The sequence below is a fragment of the Macaca mulatta genome, chromosome 7, assembly GCF_049350105.2.
Source record: "Macaca mulatta isolate MMU2019108-1 chromosome 7, T2T-MMU8v2.0, whole genome shotgun sequence".
NCBI classification, from domain to species: Eukaryota; Metazoa; Chordata; class Mammalia; order Primates; family Cercopithecidae; genus Macaca; species Macaca mulatta.
This window is the reverse complement of record NC_133412.1, coordinates 110,689,812-110,708,450: the sequence shown is the minus strand read 5'-3', so window position 1 is coordinate 110,708,450 and position 18,639 is coordinate 110,689,812. Positions and strand designations below refer to the sequence as shown.

Sequence of the window (18,639 nt, the reverse complement as noted above, 5' to 3'; positions counted from 1 at the left end):
AAGCAAGGACTGGAATTGGAAGAGTTAAAAAAACACGAAGCAACAGTAACTCCATTTAGATAAGGGGATAGAAGGGTGGAGCAAGGGAACAATACACTAAAGTACTTTTCTTTCACAGATCTTGGTTCAAATTAAGGTTAAATTCCAAAGGAGGATGTGTTTTCCCCATATGGAGTCTTAAAGGACATGCCTTTGTTTCCAACTTCCCAGAGAATATATATGTTAACACAAACAAAGCATTTCATAATAAATTTAACTTTTATAGAGTGACTAATGCCCTGTGGAGATAAGGCGGACTCTCAGTCACCTGTGTTTAATCCAGGCTGAAGAAATTATGCCAAGGGCACACTGACAAAACTTTATTTCTTCGGAGAAGATGGCAGTAACTTGGTAGGGAGCAGAAAGGGTCTTGGTTTTAAAAGTTTTGTTGGAATGACTCTCATTCTCACTGTGAACCCAGTTTAGCATTTATGTACTTTGGAAGGACAAAGAGGTGAGGTAAGCCTGCCAAAATTTGAATCTGTGTTTCTGGGAACCTGTTAGTAGGTCAACTGTTACAAATGTAAGAGGAACTGCAAAGGAGCGGTAAATACTAGAAATTTGGGAGTTGGCCTGCAAATAGCTTTATTAAAGCTTGCATACTGTTTCTTCTTCTAGATCTCAGGTCAGGTGACATGATATTTAAAATGCCACAGAGTATCACTATTTCTCAATCCAAACAGGCTTGGGTGCAGGTAGGGTGGGAGGTAGTACACCATGTAAAGAGACAACTGCTTTCTTTTAAAAATATTTTACAGTTAACAGACAGAAATGGAGATCTTTAAAATTTTACTTGGGATCTTGCTAACAATAATAATTTATTAATCTATCTCTTCTTCCTAAGAAAGATAAATGGTTTATTTGTGAAAATAGTACTTTCCCTTTCCCTTGCTTTTATTTTTATGTTGTTATTAACTAGAGGCCTAACTGTGAAGTCCTTATTCTTGCAAAATGTCACTGAATTTGTGGTTAGGTAAAGTCACTCATTGAATATATATATCCCCTTTCCATGGCAAATTCTATTGACTTCAATTGAAGAGTAAAAGTTAGTGCTGTGGCATGTGAGGAATGAATTCTTTTTGAGAAAAGGAAACAATCTATTTGCGTCAGTCATATCAAACACACTTGACTATACATTATACAAGATTCAATTTATTTTTTATATTTATATATTCATCCTTGATGAAAGGCTTAGGCAATCTATATAAAATTTAAATAAAATAGAATACCAGTCTCCCTTCCTTCTCCACTCACTAAAAATGGAGACACTGACATGGAATAAATTTTATGTAGTTGCTATATGAGAACTTTTTAAACACTTCTTTAGTTTATCAATCTGTAGGTCACTAATATTGATACTAGACAAAATTAGGCATTGTCACTTACTTTATACTTCTATTTCTTTATAGTGCTCAAGTTCCTTCTTGTGCCCTGAATAAGAAAAAATACCTTTCATCTTTTTATGTTAGCCAGTGGCTAAAAGAAGATAACTTTTCCGACTCTAGACTACTAGCCAAGGGTAATGAGGTTTCTCTTCTCAGGCTATGTAATGCCAAATCCAAATATCAGAAATTAATTATCTTTCCCAAATTTCAGAAATTAACTTCTCAGAGAGGAACACCACAAGGGGGCAGGTGAATCCAGGCTAGGTCCTAGGTAAGAGGGTCTCAGTATTGGGAATCCTGGTCAAAAGATAGGGAAAGGTTAGGTGAGAATTAGAAACAACTCTAAAGATAGTATTTCTTCATGAACACAAGCATTGGATCTGGATCACCCAAGTGCAATTTTATTTAGAACATCTCTAAGACATTGATTACAATACAGCAAGGAAATAAATGAAATATATCAAACCAGTGTAAATAGTCCCATGTTGAAAGTGCTTACTGTGTTTAAGAAGGTCAACGGGGTAATTTTGCTGAGAAAAAAAAGACTGTATGTGAGAAGAAATCAAAAATTTACTGCAGAGCAATTGGGGTATGGTTTGAAGATAAATTACAACCAGATAGGCAAAGTAGCAAGTAATTAAAAGACGACACGAGAAGATATCTTTGCTTCAAGGTGATCCTAATAATGAACAATTTTGTAACAGAAACATAAAGTTTCAATAGAGCTATGCCATTTTTTTTTTCTGAAAACAAAAATTAAGAAATTATCTGAGGCACTTTAGGAAAGAGAAAATCTGCTGTTTAAAAAGATTAAAGAGTCTGTTTTGATTTTCATTAGGAATTAAACTAGCCTATGAATAGGAGGCAAAAATTGATATTTAAAAATTAGTTCTCCCAAACAAATATTTTTAAGTTGCTACCAGATATCACCCGTGAGAATGTCAATGACAGTATCTTCTATGGCCAACATACACGCATACCTTCTATGCAAAACGGCCAGGATGAATTCTGTTTGGCAAAGCTGGAAATTATCACCAGTTTCTCTTTTATACCTCACTAAGAAAATACATTTAATTATTTGATGTGAATAGATAGTATATTATCTTTTATAGATTAACAAAATTAAGCACACAGAATAGTGTAGGTTAATGAAGTACACAAGTTTTGGCTGTTACTGGTAGTTTCTATTTCATTTCCAATAGCAATTAGAATCTTTAAAATGAGCTCTTAAGTAGCTTCTTTCATTTATGATAAAATTAACTTCTTTTTAAGGCCTATACAATAATTTTTTATAATGATAATGTACAAGTCATTTCTTTTGTTATAATTCTATTGATTGATGAGGTTATCTCATAATACACTTTAGGGCAAGCAGGTTTTAGAATGTGGGATTCCAAATTGATCAAACTTTCTGTTGTACCATGATATATTTTGGTTTTTTGTTATCACAGGACTTGACACTAGTTAAACTAGTAAGCCTATTTTTAACACAAAACTCTGGACTAAAATGTGAATGCCTATTCCTATAGTACTTTAATGAAGGTTATTTCTCTCCAAAATCACTCATTCTTCTCATTGTATGTATATGCAGATATAAACACATACATAATATAGACACATACACATAAACTCACACGTACATACATACATGTTGCAGTCCATTGGTGATATTTTAGAGCACTCTTTCTCCTCTTTTCACTCTGTGAATTCTCTCCTCTTCCTTTACTCCAAGTACTTGCAAAGTCCTCACATGCTTTGTCACCTTAAGGACATGGAAGCAGCTTCAGCAATGCTTGAAATAATAATGCTTTGATTTGTTAATGTGAAAAGTTGGATGACTTTTAAAAGCTGACCAGTCCAGGGCTATTTGCACATAGTAGACATTCAATAAATATTTGTTGATTTGATTTATTCTAGGGTAAAGAACTGAGTAACAACTCTTTTTGTCTTCACTGATGTGCTATGGTTAAGCCTGTGTACAAATCCATTTATGAGTAAATATTAATGGTCATGGTCAATGACGATGTTTTAGAGAGAAAAAAAAATCTAGATCTACAGGCTGTTAGAAATAGCAATGATTGGGAGCATGTTTAATAAAATAAGTAGGTATAAAAGAGTAGATGACAGGCACTGTAAAATAGGGGCTCACTAAAGAGAATTCTGAATAAATTATCTGGAAAGAAAGTGGCTATTCCAAGAGTTTTGCATTTTTGTTTCCATATACTAAGGCAAAGGACTTTTTCATTAAAAAAAATTACGGATAATATTTTGGTTACAAAATTTAGTAAGCATATATAAGCTACATAATATTTCCTTTGGTAGATTCTCCTTTACAAAAGTCACAAAAGTGTTAATGTATGGTTTTATTGACAACTGAGAGGTCCTGAAAATAGAGAATGAGAATTTGTCCCAAATTTCAAGCAATGTGTAACTTTTAGGGAGTTAAACTCTATACTCCTATCATTCAAAAGAGCATAATTGATTTATTTCCCTTTCTGGATCACCAACAGTAAAAACTGTTTCTGAACTTACAACATGTTAAATTTTGGCTCAAGGCAAATTTACAGCATCAAGGTTTATGATAAAATCTGTCAAAACATTAACCATGATGGCACAAGTTTCAGCTCTAAACAGCAGCAGATAGGGAAGCAGTATGGCTGACAACTTGAACAGCTTAGGGATGGATGCACATTCGCAATTCTAGCTGTGAAAATGCCTGCTTATGTCACATTATAAATGTTTTTCAATTCCTTTGTTCTCACTTTTCACAAATGTGAAGGTTTTATATAAAAGGACAATGTTTTAATTAAGTGGTTTCAAAGTGATTAGAGATCCTATAATTAAAGATACAATTCTAAGTAAAAAGTTATTAGCTAAGAGAACTTCAGATGTTCAAGACAAGAGTTAGGAATCAATAGCATTTTCATTTCTTCTGTGATTAATCTCAAGAAAAATTAAGTATGAACGCAGGTAGTATCTTAACCTTTTTGCTACTTTAAGGCAAATATGATTCATTTGGCCACATGCTAGCATTTGAGCAATATTCATCTATGTAATTTTAATTTTTCAACATGGAAAACAATGCTGAAAGTTTTGGTTTCCTGTTCCTTCATGGTAAAAAAGCTAATTTCCTAGAAAATTACAAGCAAAATACAGTTACTCTTATCAAAAGTGAATCACTCTGCCAGCAGTCAATTATAATCAACATAGTTAACTTTGTGTATGAAGTACATACTAGAAACAATATTGGAGAAGGACATACTATATTGAAAAATATAATTTGATTAGCCACAGCCAAAACAGATTTATGAGAAGAAAATCTTCTTTAAGGAACTTAAAGTATGTTAATGTCATGGTCAGACAAGTAAAATGCGGTAAATATTCTTTGCTTGAGTATTTCAGAAAGGCTTTGATACAACTGACCTATTTGTTGAAGAATGGCAGGCATTTTTTGAAGCTTTAGAATCATCATTCAACAAGTTACATGATGAAAACTGGTGGATACTGAATCAGAGACAAAATAATATTAGTAACCAAATATCAATTTTTGAAGCTGTAGTTTAGTAGGTAACATTCATGCACAATTTATTTTTGCTCCCAAATATCTTAAAATATGACTTGGGTATTGAAAGAATAATATAACCAGAGAGTAAAATCTCAAGAAAGTATATCAAAGTAATAAGAGCTCATATAACTTTGGTTGTTTTTAGAAAATGAGGGACCACTGAATTTGAAATCATGATTTAAAGTACATGCAGCAACATAAGAGGATATCCAAACAATTTACACTGGTTTATACATTGTTTGCATTCTCCTTCTCCTTGCCTGAATTTGGACAAGCAATGTAGTTATCATTATTGCTCAATAAGGATTTAAATGACCTATTTTCTTACCTGGAAATTTTGTATAAACTTTGTAGTCAACAAAATAAAACCAGTCTTCAGTTCATCATGGAGTGAAATTTCAAACTTTGGACTGCACAGTACCAACATTTAACAGCTACACAAGAAGTTTGGATTAAAACAACAAACCAAGGCTGGGTGTGGTGGTTCATGACTGTAATCCCAGCACTTTGGGAGGCCAAAGCAGGAGGATTGCTTGAGTCCAGGACTTTGAGACCAGCCTAGGCAATTTCAGAAGACCCTGTCTCTACAAAAAATTTAAAAAAGAAGTGATTCAGGCTGGTGACATGTGCCTGCAGTCCCAGCTCCTTGGGAGGCGGAGGTGGGAGAAACACTTGAGCCCAGGAATTTAGGGTTGCAGTGAGCTATGATCACACCACTGTACTCTAGCTTGGGTGACAGAGTGAGACCCTGTCTCAACAAAACAAAACAAAACAAAACACCCAAAACAAAAAACAAACCACAACAGACACCACACACACACACACCCCCTCCCCAAACCAAACAACAAAAAAAATTAAACAACAACGTCAAAAAAACCCCATAGCAACCCTTCACTTTAAATTGATAAATTAATTACAGTTAAAAAGCTACAGTATTCAGGTAAGTACAATGTTTTAGCTGGGAATGTGCCAGGTGCTAGATAATTTGACATAATTGTATATTTTAACATCACTGATATAGGAAAAATATTTAAATTTTAATATTTTAATGTCATATTTTTAGAAAGGCATATCACACAGATGTTTACAAAGTTAAAATAGTTTGAAAATTTAGGTTTCTCATTAAACAAGGATGATTATTCATCAAGTATTTACCTGTGCAAAGAAATATGAACAAAACTGAATCTCTCATCTTCAGGAGCTTGCATTCTAATGGGAAATAGTAAAGGAATACTGAAACCAAGAGAAAAGTTATTAACTGCCCTAATAGAGAGATGAAGAAAGAGCTAGATGGCAAATAGAAGGGAGATTAACTACAACTTTGTGGGGGGGTGGGGGTGGGGAATTAGGGAAAGCTTCATGTAGGGGGTGGTACATAAGTGAGCTTGATGGATGAACTGGATTTAAAAAGTGAAGGTGGATTTGATTGAGTATAGGGTTGAAAATGGCGAATGAATCAAACAGTGAAAATATGGGTTAGGAACTGAAATGGAGAGTATGCCTGGAGTACATGGTCTCAGGTATTAGTACGTTATGAATAAAAGTCACTTTTATTAATTTTCTTGCCATTCATAAGAAAACAAAATGTAGCATAGAACTTCTATGTATAGTTTGGGAAACTGGTTCTTTAAAAAATGCAACATGGGCCCAGGCAACTTTCCTAAAATGTAAAGAAAATAATATCTGCAATAAATAACTAACTATATTCCTTGAAAAGTTGTTGCAATTTATAAAAGTTTTTTATTTATAAAAGCAGAAACAAATTATTGCTGTGATATAACTGAAGCTTTAACTGAAAGGAAACTTCTGATTTCAAAAACTTTTCCTCACTTTTTTTTGACAACAATTACATATTCACATTCCTACATTCCTCTATGTCACCTAAATAAAATTATATAACTACTCTTTATGATATGATCACAGTTTAAGATGCAAAAAGCAAATCCAATTTTGCAAAGTGCTAAGACTATATCATACTGAGACATTAGTAATCCGTGTACACATTTAAATGAAGTGTAATTCTTCAAAGAAATAACACTGAGATATTTTATGTCAAATTATTATACTATTGTTCAAAATATATTTGAATTTTCTCCCACAGAAGTATCTTCAGAACTGGTTTATGAGTTAGAGGAGAAATTCAGCCTCTTGTCTTTCAGTCACTTGGCTTTTAGACTCAAGATAGTATAGTTAGAAGCAACATGAAGCTTAGGTATTTTAAAGAAAAACTTGTTCTTAGCCAATGTGTACCTAATCTATATGGGTCTGAGAGACATTCTTTGTGACATTATCAGGAAGATCTCCCTAAGCAACAAAAAACATTTGGCATGGAAGAAGGGCCACATGAGATAAAGTATACATGACTGGTGCATTTGGCAGTTCTCACCTTATAAAAATATTATACAGTTATAGTTCCTCTATTTTAGGCAAAGTTCCTAAGTTTTAAAACAGGTATACTTTTTGAAGTTTCTGCCACAGTGGGTATGATTTTTGAAATGAAAGTTACTTCTTAATTTTTGCTAGTGCAGTTTGGCTTATTTCTTTACTTTTCATATATATATTTTAAAGGCTACCTTTTAGGAGCAGTTGGTCTAGGAAGGCAAGAGCATCTTAGTTGCATGAAGACATATAAATTATATAATCTTATTATAAAGCCAAAAATGTTGATCACTGCTGTTTTCTAAGTCTTGCTTTACATGGAGCCAGTGTGAAAAGTTCGTTAGCTAGAGCTTAACAACACAATGGCTTGAAGGAATGGAGTTACCACACAAGTGTTTAAATTCCACGCCGGATCCCTAGCTACAACGGAGAAGAAAGTTCAAACAACAAAAACAGAGTTGCAAGGTCTGAACTTGTGTGTCACGGATACCTCTTACTCATCACCAGGCAGCTCTTATTCAGGGCAACCATGCCCTCCCAAGCAACATGGTTAATTGAATAAGGATTCTGAACCTTTTGGCTGCAGATAAACCAAAGTGGTACATGGCTCATAACTCAAACATTTCATTTTAGGCAGCTGTTAATTTTCTTGCCCAGGCTAATTTGGATTATTCAATCATTTTCTTTTCTTTAATGAAAAACTGCTTGTAGTTACTGGTGGGGAAAAAGAGCTGCAATTATGGATCTTGGAAGGTAAATTTATTATCTGCTCATTTTAATCATGTATACAAGTGATACTAAATTCAGAACATTTTATTAGCAGTGCAATTCTCTCTCTCTCTCTCTCTCTCTGTGTGTGTGTGTGTTTGTGTGTGTGTGTGTGTGTGTATAGGTTTAATAACATTCCACCTTGACTACTGTTTCCTGCTATGATGGACCTGGTACCTCCTGCAGTAAGCAACTAAAAATGTTGGATAGAATATGAAAAACATCTTTTCAAATTCATCAATATGTTGGCAGTCAATAAGGAATACTCTGAGGCCCAAACCTAAGTAAAATGCAACCCTGAGTGGTAAGTAAAGCACAAAAGGCAGTTTTCATCTCAAAAGCATTTGTCTTATGACAGGGGTAAAGTTGAGCTTGGGTTTTCATGGCCTTGTAATGTAGAAGGGGACAAAGTACAAAGCCAGAACCCATCTGGGGAGAGAAATCTTGAACTCAGGCTATGAATGAAGGATAAAAAAAAAATTTCCCATATGAAGTTTATAACCATAAGCTAGCTCTTCTGTGGATTTTCAACCCAAATTAACATTACCTAAGTGGCCTAATAAAAGTCAAATTAAGATTTTAAAGTGATCCAACATGCTTCCAAATGACTGGCAGAAGCAAATGCAAAACTCTGTGGAGGAACCCACCTTTAACCCAGGCTTTGAAAAACTCCATAGAGAATAGTTCTAAGAAGATATAAGTTCACATTAATGAATCACCAAACATTTAAATAAAGATAGCTAGCAGAAATAATAGACAACAAAATCAGAGCAGCAAATACTTGACATGTCAAAATTATCAGAAATTAAGTATGAAATACATGTTTAAAACATGTAAGAAAATAAAAAAAAATTAAAAATACAGGAACTCTAAAAATGATCAAACGCACTTGGAGACAGACAAAATATAACCTCTAGAAATGAAAATTATAATAAAGGAAATTTAAAATTCATTGAATTTCTGCTTCGAGACAAAACAGAATAGTTTGTGATAGACCAGTCCTCCTGCCAACAACAACCAGAAAAGCTGAATAAAGTATAAAAAACAGTATTTGTTTAGAAGTGTTGAAGAGGATGTAAAATAAAGGCAAATAGAGAGACTAAGATTCCAGAAAGGAGAACAACAGAGAGGTAAACTGATGATCTGCAGCCACTTTTCCTTTGGAGGCATTTGCTGGTTCTGGGTGAAGATGAGGGAATTGATAATGTGGGCTCTGTCCTAGCAGAAGATTGCTTCTAGGAATAGGGAAACTAGCAGAGCTTTGGGCAATTTTGCAGGGCTGGAGTGACAAAATTGGAGACCTAAAGGGCCTGACACATATATCTAGTTGGCAAATTCTGAGATATCCTAAATGAAAGATTAAAAAAGCTAAAATGAGAATTTCTAAAAAAGCTCAGTGAAGATATCACTTTCACCACTGAAGGCCCTAGTGAATTATGCAACAAGAAAGGAGGCAAACCAGAAACAACTGATCCTATTCAAACTAGAACCCAGATTCAAGCCAACACAGTACTTTACTAGATAAAGGTGACTGGGTTTCATTCAGTCATCGCAGGAGAACAAAGGATAAACCCTCTTGGGAGGCAGACAAAATCATCTGGAGGTTCAGGTTATGTTACATTCAATCAAGAATTAATAGGCATGCCAAGAGACAAGATAGATGATAGAGAAAGACCCAGAGGTAATTCAGATATTGGAGTTAATAGGCATGGACTTTAAAGTAATAATGACCAGTATGTTCAGGAAAACAGAGGCAAAGGGAGAAGAAAATAGATTTAGAAAGATGAGTATTTCACTGGAGAATCCGAATGTACAAAAAAGAAAAAAAGAAATTGTAGAATTTAAAAATTCAAAACCTAAAGTTAAGAATTCAATAGTTGGCCTTCAAAGCAGAACACAGGCTTACTGAAATAAAAGACAGGTAATCAAAAAAATTCAAAATTGTCCAGGTGTAGTGGCTCATGGCTGTAATCCCAGCACTTTTGGAGGCTACGATGGGAGGAATGCTAGAGGCCAGGAGATAGAGACCAGCTTGGGAAACCTAGCAACACCCCGTATCTTAAAAACACAAAAACAAAAACAAAAATCAAAACTGTTACACATATAGCTAGAAAAAAAGAACGGAAAATATAGGAACACAGTGAAAAGGTTAACATATATGTAATTGAAGTCTCAGGAGGAGAAAGAGATATTGACTAAAGATGTCCTAAAATTGAGAAAAGATGAAGACAGAGCTTTAACAAGGTCTCTGAATTCAAGCAAGAAATATAAAAAGAAGACCACATCAAGGCATAAAATAAAACTGCCAAAAAACAAAGTAAAAGAAAAAAATGTAAAAAGCAATCAGAGAAACAAAAAAGTTTACTTCAAGGAGACAATAAGACTGACGGCTGATTTCTAAACAGGTAAGAGAGAAGCTAGACATTAACAGGATGACATTTTAAAAGATCTACAGGAGGGCCTACACTTCTGGCTACAATGGAATAACAGGGACCAGATTTATCCTGCCACTGTCCTCAAAAAACTGAAAAACAACAACAACAAAACCAAAACCAACACCACCAACCAAATAAAAAGCAATAGTGAAAATACATGAAACAATGTTTTTGGACTTTGGACAATAGGCAGTCCAGGACAGTGAATCAAACAAATGAAGTGAGCCCTATGATTGCCCCCGCTTATAGTCTGGAGAATTTACAGAGTGTAGAGTGGGGCAACCAAAACAGAGCTTGGAAGTCTCCCTAAGTTGAGGACACAGAGTTGAGAATCTGGGGACACCAGAGCAGACAGAATTTACAGCTCAGAGTACTGGAGAGAAGAAATTATATGCAGAGAGGGCTGGGAGAGGCTGCACAGAGAAAAAGAGAGAGAGAGAGAGAGCGCGAGAATATACCAGAGAGCGAGTTTGGCTCTGAAGAGCTGTAGACCATTCCTTGAGTCTTTCTCTGAGTATTGATCAACACACATATGTGAGCAAATTAGCAAGGCCAGGGTAAAAATCACCAGGAAAGAAAAGGTAGAGCAATGACCTAAACTTACATATGGTCATCATATACTATAAAGAATATAAGGTAATATATTCAGAAGGGGATTGCCTTGGTTGTGAGGAAAACTCTGCTCTAGAATAGCTGCTCTGGTCTTGCCCATCAAAGCATAAAACAGCTTTAAAAGTATTATACTGTTTCTAAGTAATGTAACTGCATTCCTGAACAAAACTCAAAACATTTAAAAAAATACAAAAATATTCAGCACCCAACCCGATAAAATTTGCAATAACTGGCATTCAGTAAAAAGTTACCAGCATGTAAAGCAGAAAAATATAACCTATAGTAAGAAAAAAAAAAATCAGTCAATAGAAACAGGCCTGGAAATGGCACAGATAACATAATTAACAAACATGAACATTAAAACAGTTATTACAGCAATCCCTTTTTATCTGTGGGGGACACATTCCAAGACCCTCAGTAGATGTCTGAAACCAAGGATAGTACCAAACCCTATATAAATTTTTTCCTATATGTACATTTCTATGATAATGTTTAATTTCTAAATGGAGCATAGTAAGAGATAAACAATAACTAATAATAAAATAGAATAATTATAACAATATGCTGTGATAAAAGGCATGTGAATGTGGTTTCTGTCTCTCAAAATATCTTATGGTACCATATTTACCTATTTTTGGACTGTGGTTAGTTGTGGGTAACTAAAACCAAGGAAGTGAAACCACTGTATATGTTTTATGTTCCTGAAGATAATGCAAAGCATGAACAAGTTAAGGAGAGCCATACAAAATTTAAAAAACTCAATTCTAACTTATAGAGATGAAAAATACAATGTCTGTGAAGAAAGAGGCCCTGGATGGATTAACAACACATTAGACACTGCAAAAGAAAAGATTAGCAAACTTGAAGACAAAGTAATAGAACTATCTAAAATGAAACAGAAAAAAATTGAAAAGAAATATAATAAAAATATAGTTAGTTAGAACGAATAAGATCTAATATTTGATAGCACAACAAGGTGACTACAGTCAATAATTTATTGTACATTTTAAAATAACTGAAAGGGTATAATTAATTGTAACAAAAAAGTAAATGCTTGAGGTGATGGATATCCCATTTACTCTGATGTGATTATTATGCACTGGATGCCTATATAAAAATATCGCATGTGCCCCATAAATATATACACCTACTAGGTACACACAAAAATTAAAAATTAAAAAAAAAGAATGAAGCATGAACAAGTTGTAGGATAACTTTAAGTAGCTTAATATCCAGAGAATAGTAGTTCCAGAGAAAGAAGAAAAAGTGATAGGGAAATATATTGGAAAAAATAATGGCTGAAGTTTTCTGATAAAGACTGTAAACATGGATCCAAGAAGTTCAGCAAACCACAGGCACAAAAACATGCAGAAATCGACACTGCACATCATAATCAAATTGATTAAAACAAGTGACAAAGGGAAAATCTTTAAAGCAGCTAGAGGACACATAATGTACAGAAAATAAAAATAAGAATGACAGCAGGAACAAAGCAAACCAGAAATATTAGAGCAACGTCTTTAAAATACTGAAAAAAATCCACAAAACCCTGTAAACCTCAAATTCTATATGCAGCATTTTTTTCACAGAATGAAGGCAGAAAAAGAGTCACATTTTCAGACATACAAAAGTTGAACCAACAGTTCTTCACTAGTATAGATGATAAATACTTTGGGCAGAAGGAAAATGGTAACAGGTGGATAACATGGATGTATGCAAAGAAAATAAGGGCGCTAGAAATGGTAAATATGTGAGTAAATATCACATACGTTCATTCTTATTTTAAAAATTTTCTTAAATATAATTACTTTTTAAAGTTAAAAAAGTTACAATTATGTGCATATGTAGAAGTAAAATGTGTGACAAATCACAAAGGTCATACATCATGAAACAATAATTTAGCAAAGTAATGTGATAGTTTAGATATTACCAGTTTATAGAATTTTTGCCCCAAAGACACCTACTGCCCACTTCCACTGCATTCCTCTTGTACTCACGTACTAAATTCTAAGTTCACTCCAGGTGATAACAGTGCTACATAGTCTGTTTACATTTACCTTATCATGATTGAATAATCAAATGCAACAGAAACAGTGTTTTTAGATTTCAGCTATTGACAGCAAAATTCCACGTACATATTCCAAAGTGAGTAGAGGTGCTTTATGGTAGATTTGAGTCAGTCTATTATTTTTTAATTAAAATAATTTGATCTCCCCTCTTAGGTTCTTTCTAACCATATTCACTAAAAATGATATTTCTCTTCAATATTTTATTGCTATAATTTTATTTTATATCTAAATAGTTTTGAAAGATTCCTAAGGTGCCTAACAAATTTGTTCATATTGACATTTCTCTTTATTAAATTTGTTAAGGAAGTCAGACAGTTTGACAGTGAACTTAATCTGTTTCCTTACTGCAATATATTTTATACTGCATATTTTTAAGACTAGTACACTGTCTTCAGGATTGTACATTTATACATTTGATTAAGATTGATGTATAAGAATTGCATTGAACTATGTATAGGATTTGCAATAGGGGATTTTATTTGAATACAAAGTAAATATATATTTTAGACATTTGGGCTTGTGCATTAAAATACATCTTTGTTAATAATCAGATAGTCCAGAAATTGGTGGCTTCTAAAATACTAGCATACACCAAAACTATATTTAGAAGACAATTAGATTAAAAATTAAGCATATAAAGACTTCTGCAAAGGAATATCATTATATACAATATTTTAATGATTCTCAAAAATACACATTTATCATTGTCAAATTCTATTTATGAAGTCCTACATTAAATAATTCAACTTTTAGAAGTTTAACTTAACATACACTAAAACATGTAATAAAAAAGGTTTTTTTTTCTAATTTCAGTATATATGCTGCCGAAGCTAGCACAAGAAAACCTTTTCAAAAAAGATTATTCTAGTAAAAGGATTACAAAAAATTTGGTAACTTGAGATGCTCTTCTGGAACGTATGCTGCTAGTTTAAATGTGCAAGCTCCAACTTAACAAATGCTTAAAATATTTGAGTTTTTAAAACAGTGCCAAAACAAACCACATCTTTTCTAGAGATGACATATTTAGCTAAGCACGAGCAAAATAAATCTCTCAACCATTCCATGTATTTGTTTAAAAGCCTAAGAAACCACGTGCATTTCCAATAAAACATGAACAAAATACTGAAATCACTGGAGCCTAACAGTTCATTTATAAATGATTTTTTAAAAAGGTAAATGTATCAGTGTGTGTGCATGCATAAATATGTAAAATATGAATAGATAGGTTAGCTGTAAATACTAGTTACCAACAACACAATAAAATCAGTAAAAAATGTGGGTTCCAAACACATCATATGTGAAAAGACAAAAATGTATGAGCCATGGCTATTTCATCATACAATGCCTTATTAATCACAACTATTTGAAAATAGAAACTTTAAAAATAATTGTGATCTTTAAGAATAGTACATATAAAATGTTTTTCTATGAAACTATATTCAATATTAAAAGTATACACTTTAATTTTCTAGCTTTTTAATAAAATAAACTAATTATATAAATAAGTGACCTGATAAGATGATAGGACTGAGTTTATTTGAATAAGGAAATATACAAAGGATCAACTTTATCATTGAAAAAATAAGCAAAATATTTTATTCCATAAAGTATTTAAAATACATTAATAATTTCTAACTTATTAATAAAATTTTAAATTCTCATATATTAATAATTAATAACTTTGCTTTAACTGCTTATACCTTGCTTATAACCAATAACTTTGCTTATAACTGGTTTTAGCTCTAAATTGTTCTAGGAGATACAGCAAGGCTTGAAGTTTAGACTACCATGTTATAAAACTAAGCTGACAGGTTTTAGCATCAGGCCAAATTAAAAATAGTACAAAGAGACTCATGATATGTTTTATTAGGAATGAATTGTCACAATATTCCTAATTAGTGAAGGCTGAGGCAAAGCATACTGCCACTATAATACCACAGAGAGGTGGTAATAATGTGATGCTGTTTACACATGCAATTCACATTATTGTACTTCATTGAAAGAAATGTGTACAATCTTTTGATTACTAAGGAATTCGTATGTAGTATGTGAAAGAAATGGTACTATAACAACATAAATTGCAAGAGTTAAAATCTTTACTTTGAAATTTTTTTCTTACAGAGAGATTTACAGACTCATAGTTACATGGAATGTGGTTATAAGATCTTAGTTCCAGGTCCCAGCCAGTCCTTGGCAAATTTCAAGACTTACTGAGTCTGTTTCCTCATCTGTAGAATGAATATAATAATAATTATAATGACAGTAATACTAAAATTATCATCACCATCATTATTATATGGGTTATATATAATTTATTATTATTATGATTGTTGATAGGATCAAATGAAAAGAAAAACAGATGTAAAACGACTTTGTAAATCAAGTGCTACAAATGTTAGTATTAGCATTTCTGCCTTTCCTCTAAGTTACTTATTTTTACAAGAAGAAGTAAATTCTCATGTTACTATAGGATTTAGTAGATGATGTATAAAACAAACTCAAAGCAACATTTCTCAGCAGTGTGGAATACTTCTAAAGTTGCATTATTGTTGAATATATAGAGAACCTATCTTCAGTAGGCAAGGCTGTTCATTCATACAGAAAAAATATATAAAGACCATCTGACACACTGTTGATGGACACTTTTAAGTGTAAGAAATTAAGATAATATTTGGCTGTAATACTTTGAACTTGAAATTTTGTAGACAACTCATTTTCAAGAGGATGTGATATTTTTGGGAGATTACCTATACTGAACAACAGTGGATGTTACAATTATTTTGCAAATTTAACTTTATAATATCATATTCTATAAAAGTTCCACATCTTAATTATAGGAATTGGTTATTCTAATTTGATCATTTAAGTGTAGAAACATTTGTTTGGAAATCGTGAAATGTCTTTATACTATATTTTGTGTCTTCTAAAAACTCAGACAAAATAACTCAAGAAAAGTTCATCTGTTTTCAGGATTAAACTGAAAATTCAAGTTTACTTGTGACTTATTTTAAGTGAGATCAGGAATGGACTATTTTGTGACAAAAACTTTCTCATTACTTACCTGCACCTCCCAGATGACTTTAAAGATGCTCTTTCTTCACATAGGGAGCTGTTACATGTTTCAAATAGAGCCCAGAGACAAAAACTGCATGCATGACTAAATCATTACATATTTCTCTATTATAGAGTCATTGGTCTATGAGAGGATATAATTATCTTTAGGAGTATAGAGCAAATTAAATTAGTTTGTTTTAACCTCTGTTGTCCCTTATTTTCTAATTCTCATAGTTAAAAAAGGTACTTCAATGGATACAGATTTAATAAGGAAGAAATAGAGTTTGTTAGTACTATGATTCTTTTGTCACCTATGACAAAGTAGCTTACATTTTCCTGTGGAGTAAAACAAAATTCAAATGGATAATCTACTATAGTATATGAAAGAATGGTGCAATAAATTGTCCTGAATGTACTTATCCTGTAAATAGGCAATGGTAGATAATTTAGCTCAATCTTAAAGATGAATTAAGAATATATAGACTTAGAAAAAAATTTTACTTGCCTACAAAATTTTCACTAATTAAATCGCGACTTGTCTATTTCATTCTGTTCCAGGCACAGTCATTTCCTCTTGGTCTTTCATCTGTCTCATCTAAAAATATGAAAGTATTTTCTCTATAGCTAATTACATAAAAATCTCAGTTCTATTCATAACTTCATATGACTGCTATGCTGTAATGATCTTATTTCTGAAATAAAATAAAAAGCAGGTAACCTCAACCAAATGGCAAGTTTACTTTTTTCTGAATTCTTATATTTCTACATTATAATTTTATTGTATATTATGTATTAGATCCCCCTCCTCCACAACAAAAATCAAATGGCAATTAAAAAAAGATAAACAATAAGAATACTTAACAGGTTTGATGGTCTCTGTTCTTTTAAGACAGAGGCATGCTAATTTTCAAGCAAAAATGACAGAGATTTATAGCTTAAGTAGAATTTAGATAATTTTTCAGACCCAACATTAAAAAATACTGACAATGTGAATTTATAAGTACACATTAACAGTCTGCTCTTTTTATTGAAACAGTTTGCATTATTTACAGTGAAACAAAAATCATGCCTTGATGAATGTAATTTTAATATATCCATCTCTTATTAAACAAATTATACATTTAATTCATGGCATCTATATTTAATATCTTTTAATACTAACAAAGATTACATACATGCATTGAAGGAAGACTACACACTCATGTTTAGGCCTCTCTCATCAGTTAAGAAATATTGAAAAATGCATGTATTTGAAGTTTTGACCTAACACAGTGGATTAAAGCTTAGACAATATTTACTTTGCTGCACTTTGATTCAGAAAGGGCCACATGTGAAGATATGATACTAACCAACTTTAACATGTTTCTATAATGATCTCTCAGTAAAAAGATTTATATTAAAGATATTGAGATATAAAATAGTTACAAAATAAGCTGTAACCTTATAGCTACCCATTGGTAAAAGTCTGTAGTTAATATATTTGGATAAATAACTCAAGTCAGCAGCAAAGTGGTTAAACATTTGTGATTTGATTTTATCTCAGCTTGGAATGTGGTTGGAGTGTCCCACTTCTAACAACTGTTTGCTAAGTTAAGGCTTTAGTGTTTACACAGTGTTGAATGAAGCAGCCTGGTCACCAGATGTGATCGCTTCCCCAGACTGTCGTTTTTTTTCAATCAGATCACTGTCCTCATGGTCCCGGTTCCAACCTTCTTTCTCAGTACATCCACCAGCCTTTCCAAACTAAGTTGGGGTTGGGATGGGGGTGAGAAGGGGAAAAAAAAGGGCAATTATTGTTAAGAATGTCTTGGCTGATAAAGGACAGTATTTGCCTGTGACCAAGCAGTCCTCACAGTCATGTTAAGAAACAAAGCATTACTGTGAAAGACACTGCTACAGAGTGCCAAGTATCTGAGGTTTCAAAAACCAGCAATGACACAAACTTTAACCCAGATCCTTGAATTATGTCAGCATTAGATGCCACACAAAGTGGCATCTAATAAGATACTTACTTCAATGCATTTAATGCATTTACCTAATTGTATTAAGGTTGTGAATGAATCATTTACTATGCAATGACAGGATCACATATTAAATGTAGAATAAACTGATTTTTACCTAAGAAAAGCACATATTTCAAAACAGAAATACCAGCAATGTTTCACTTGTCACTTAGCTAGATAAGTGATTCACTGGTTGGTATACTGTGTAACTTCTATGAGGTACTAAATTCCCATCTTTTCATAGAATCAGCTGATAAAAATAAAGCCAGATTATGTGGCTAGGTGGAAAAAATTTCAAGTTACAGTAGAAGGGAAATAATTTAAATATAC

The 18,639-nt window shown here is 32.7% G+C and overlaps 1 protein-coding gene and 1 long non-coding RNA gene across 22 annotated transcripts in view; one reads left to right on the top strand and one right to left on the bottom strand.

Moving 5' to 3' along the window:
* MIPOL1 (mirror-image polydactyly 1) overlaps window positions 1-18,639 on the bottom strand; it is a 410,565-nt gene that overhangs the window by 22,214 nt on the left and 369,712 nt on the right. For 13 of the 20 annotated variants that reach the window (XM_077940920.1, XM_077940929.1, XM_077940931.1 and 10 more), the window contains one exon: window positions 17,300-18,049. The exons of 5 other annotated variants lie outside the window; for them this stretch is intronic. In XM_077940920.1, the coding sequence (XP_077797046.1) occupies window positions 17,983-18,049 (67 nt within the window). In that variant the 3' untranslated portion in view covers window positions 17,300-17,982. Of the gene's footprint in view, window positions 1-1,805; window positions 3,187-4,847; window positions 4,929-17,299; window positions 18,050-18,639 lie in introns of those variants that run through there. 2 more of the 20 variants (XM_077940919.1, XM_077940925.1) reach the window with 2 other exon arrangements.
* The window catches only part of LOC144330244 (uncharacterized), a 57,573-nt gene continuing 39,302 nt past the window's right edge, over window positions 369-18,639 (top strand). For both annotated transcript variants that reach the window (XR_013396244.1, XR_013396245.1), the window contains exon 1: window positions 369-498. This is a non-coding gene — a long non-coding RNA (uncharacterized LOC144330244). The remainder of the gene's footprint in view (window positions 499-18,639) is intronic.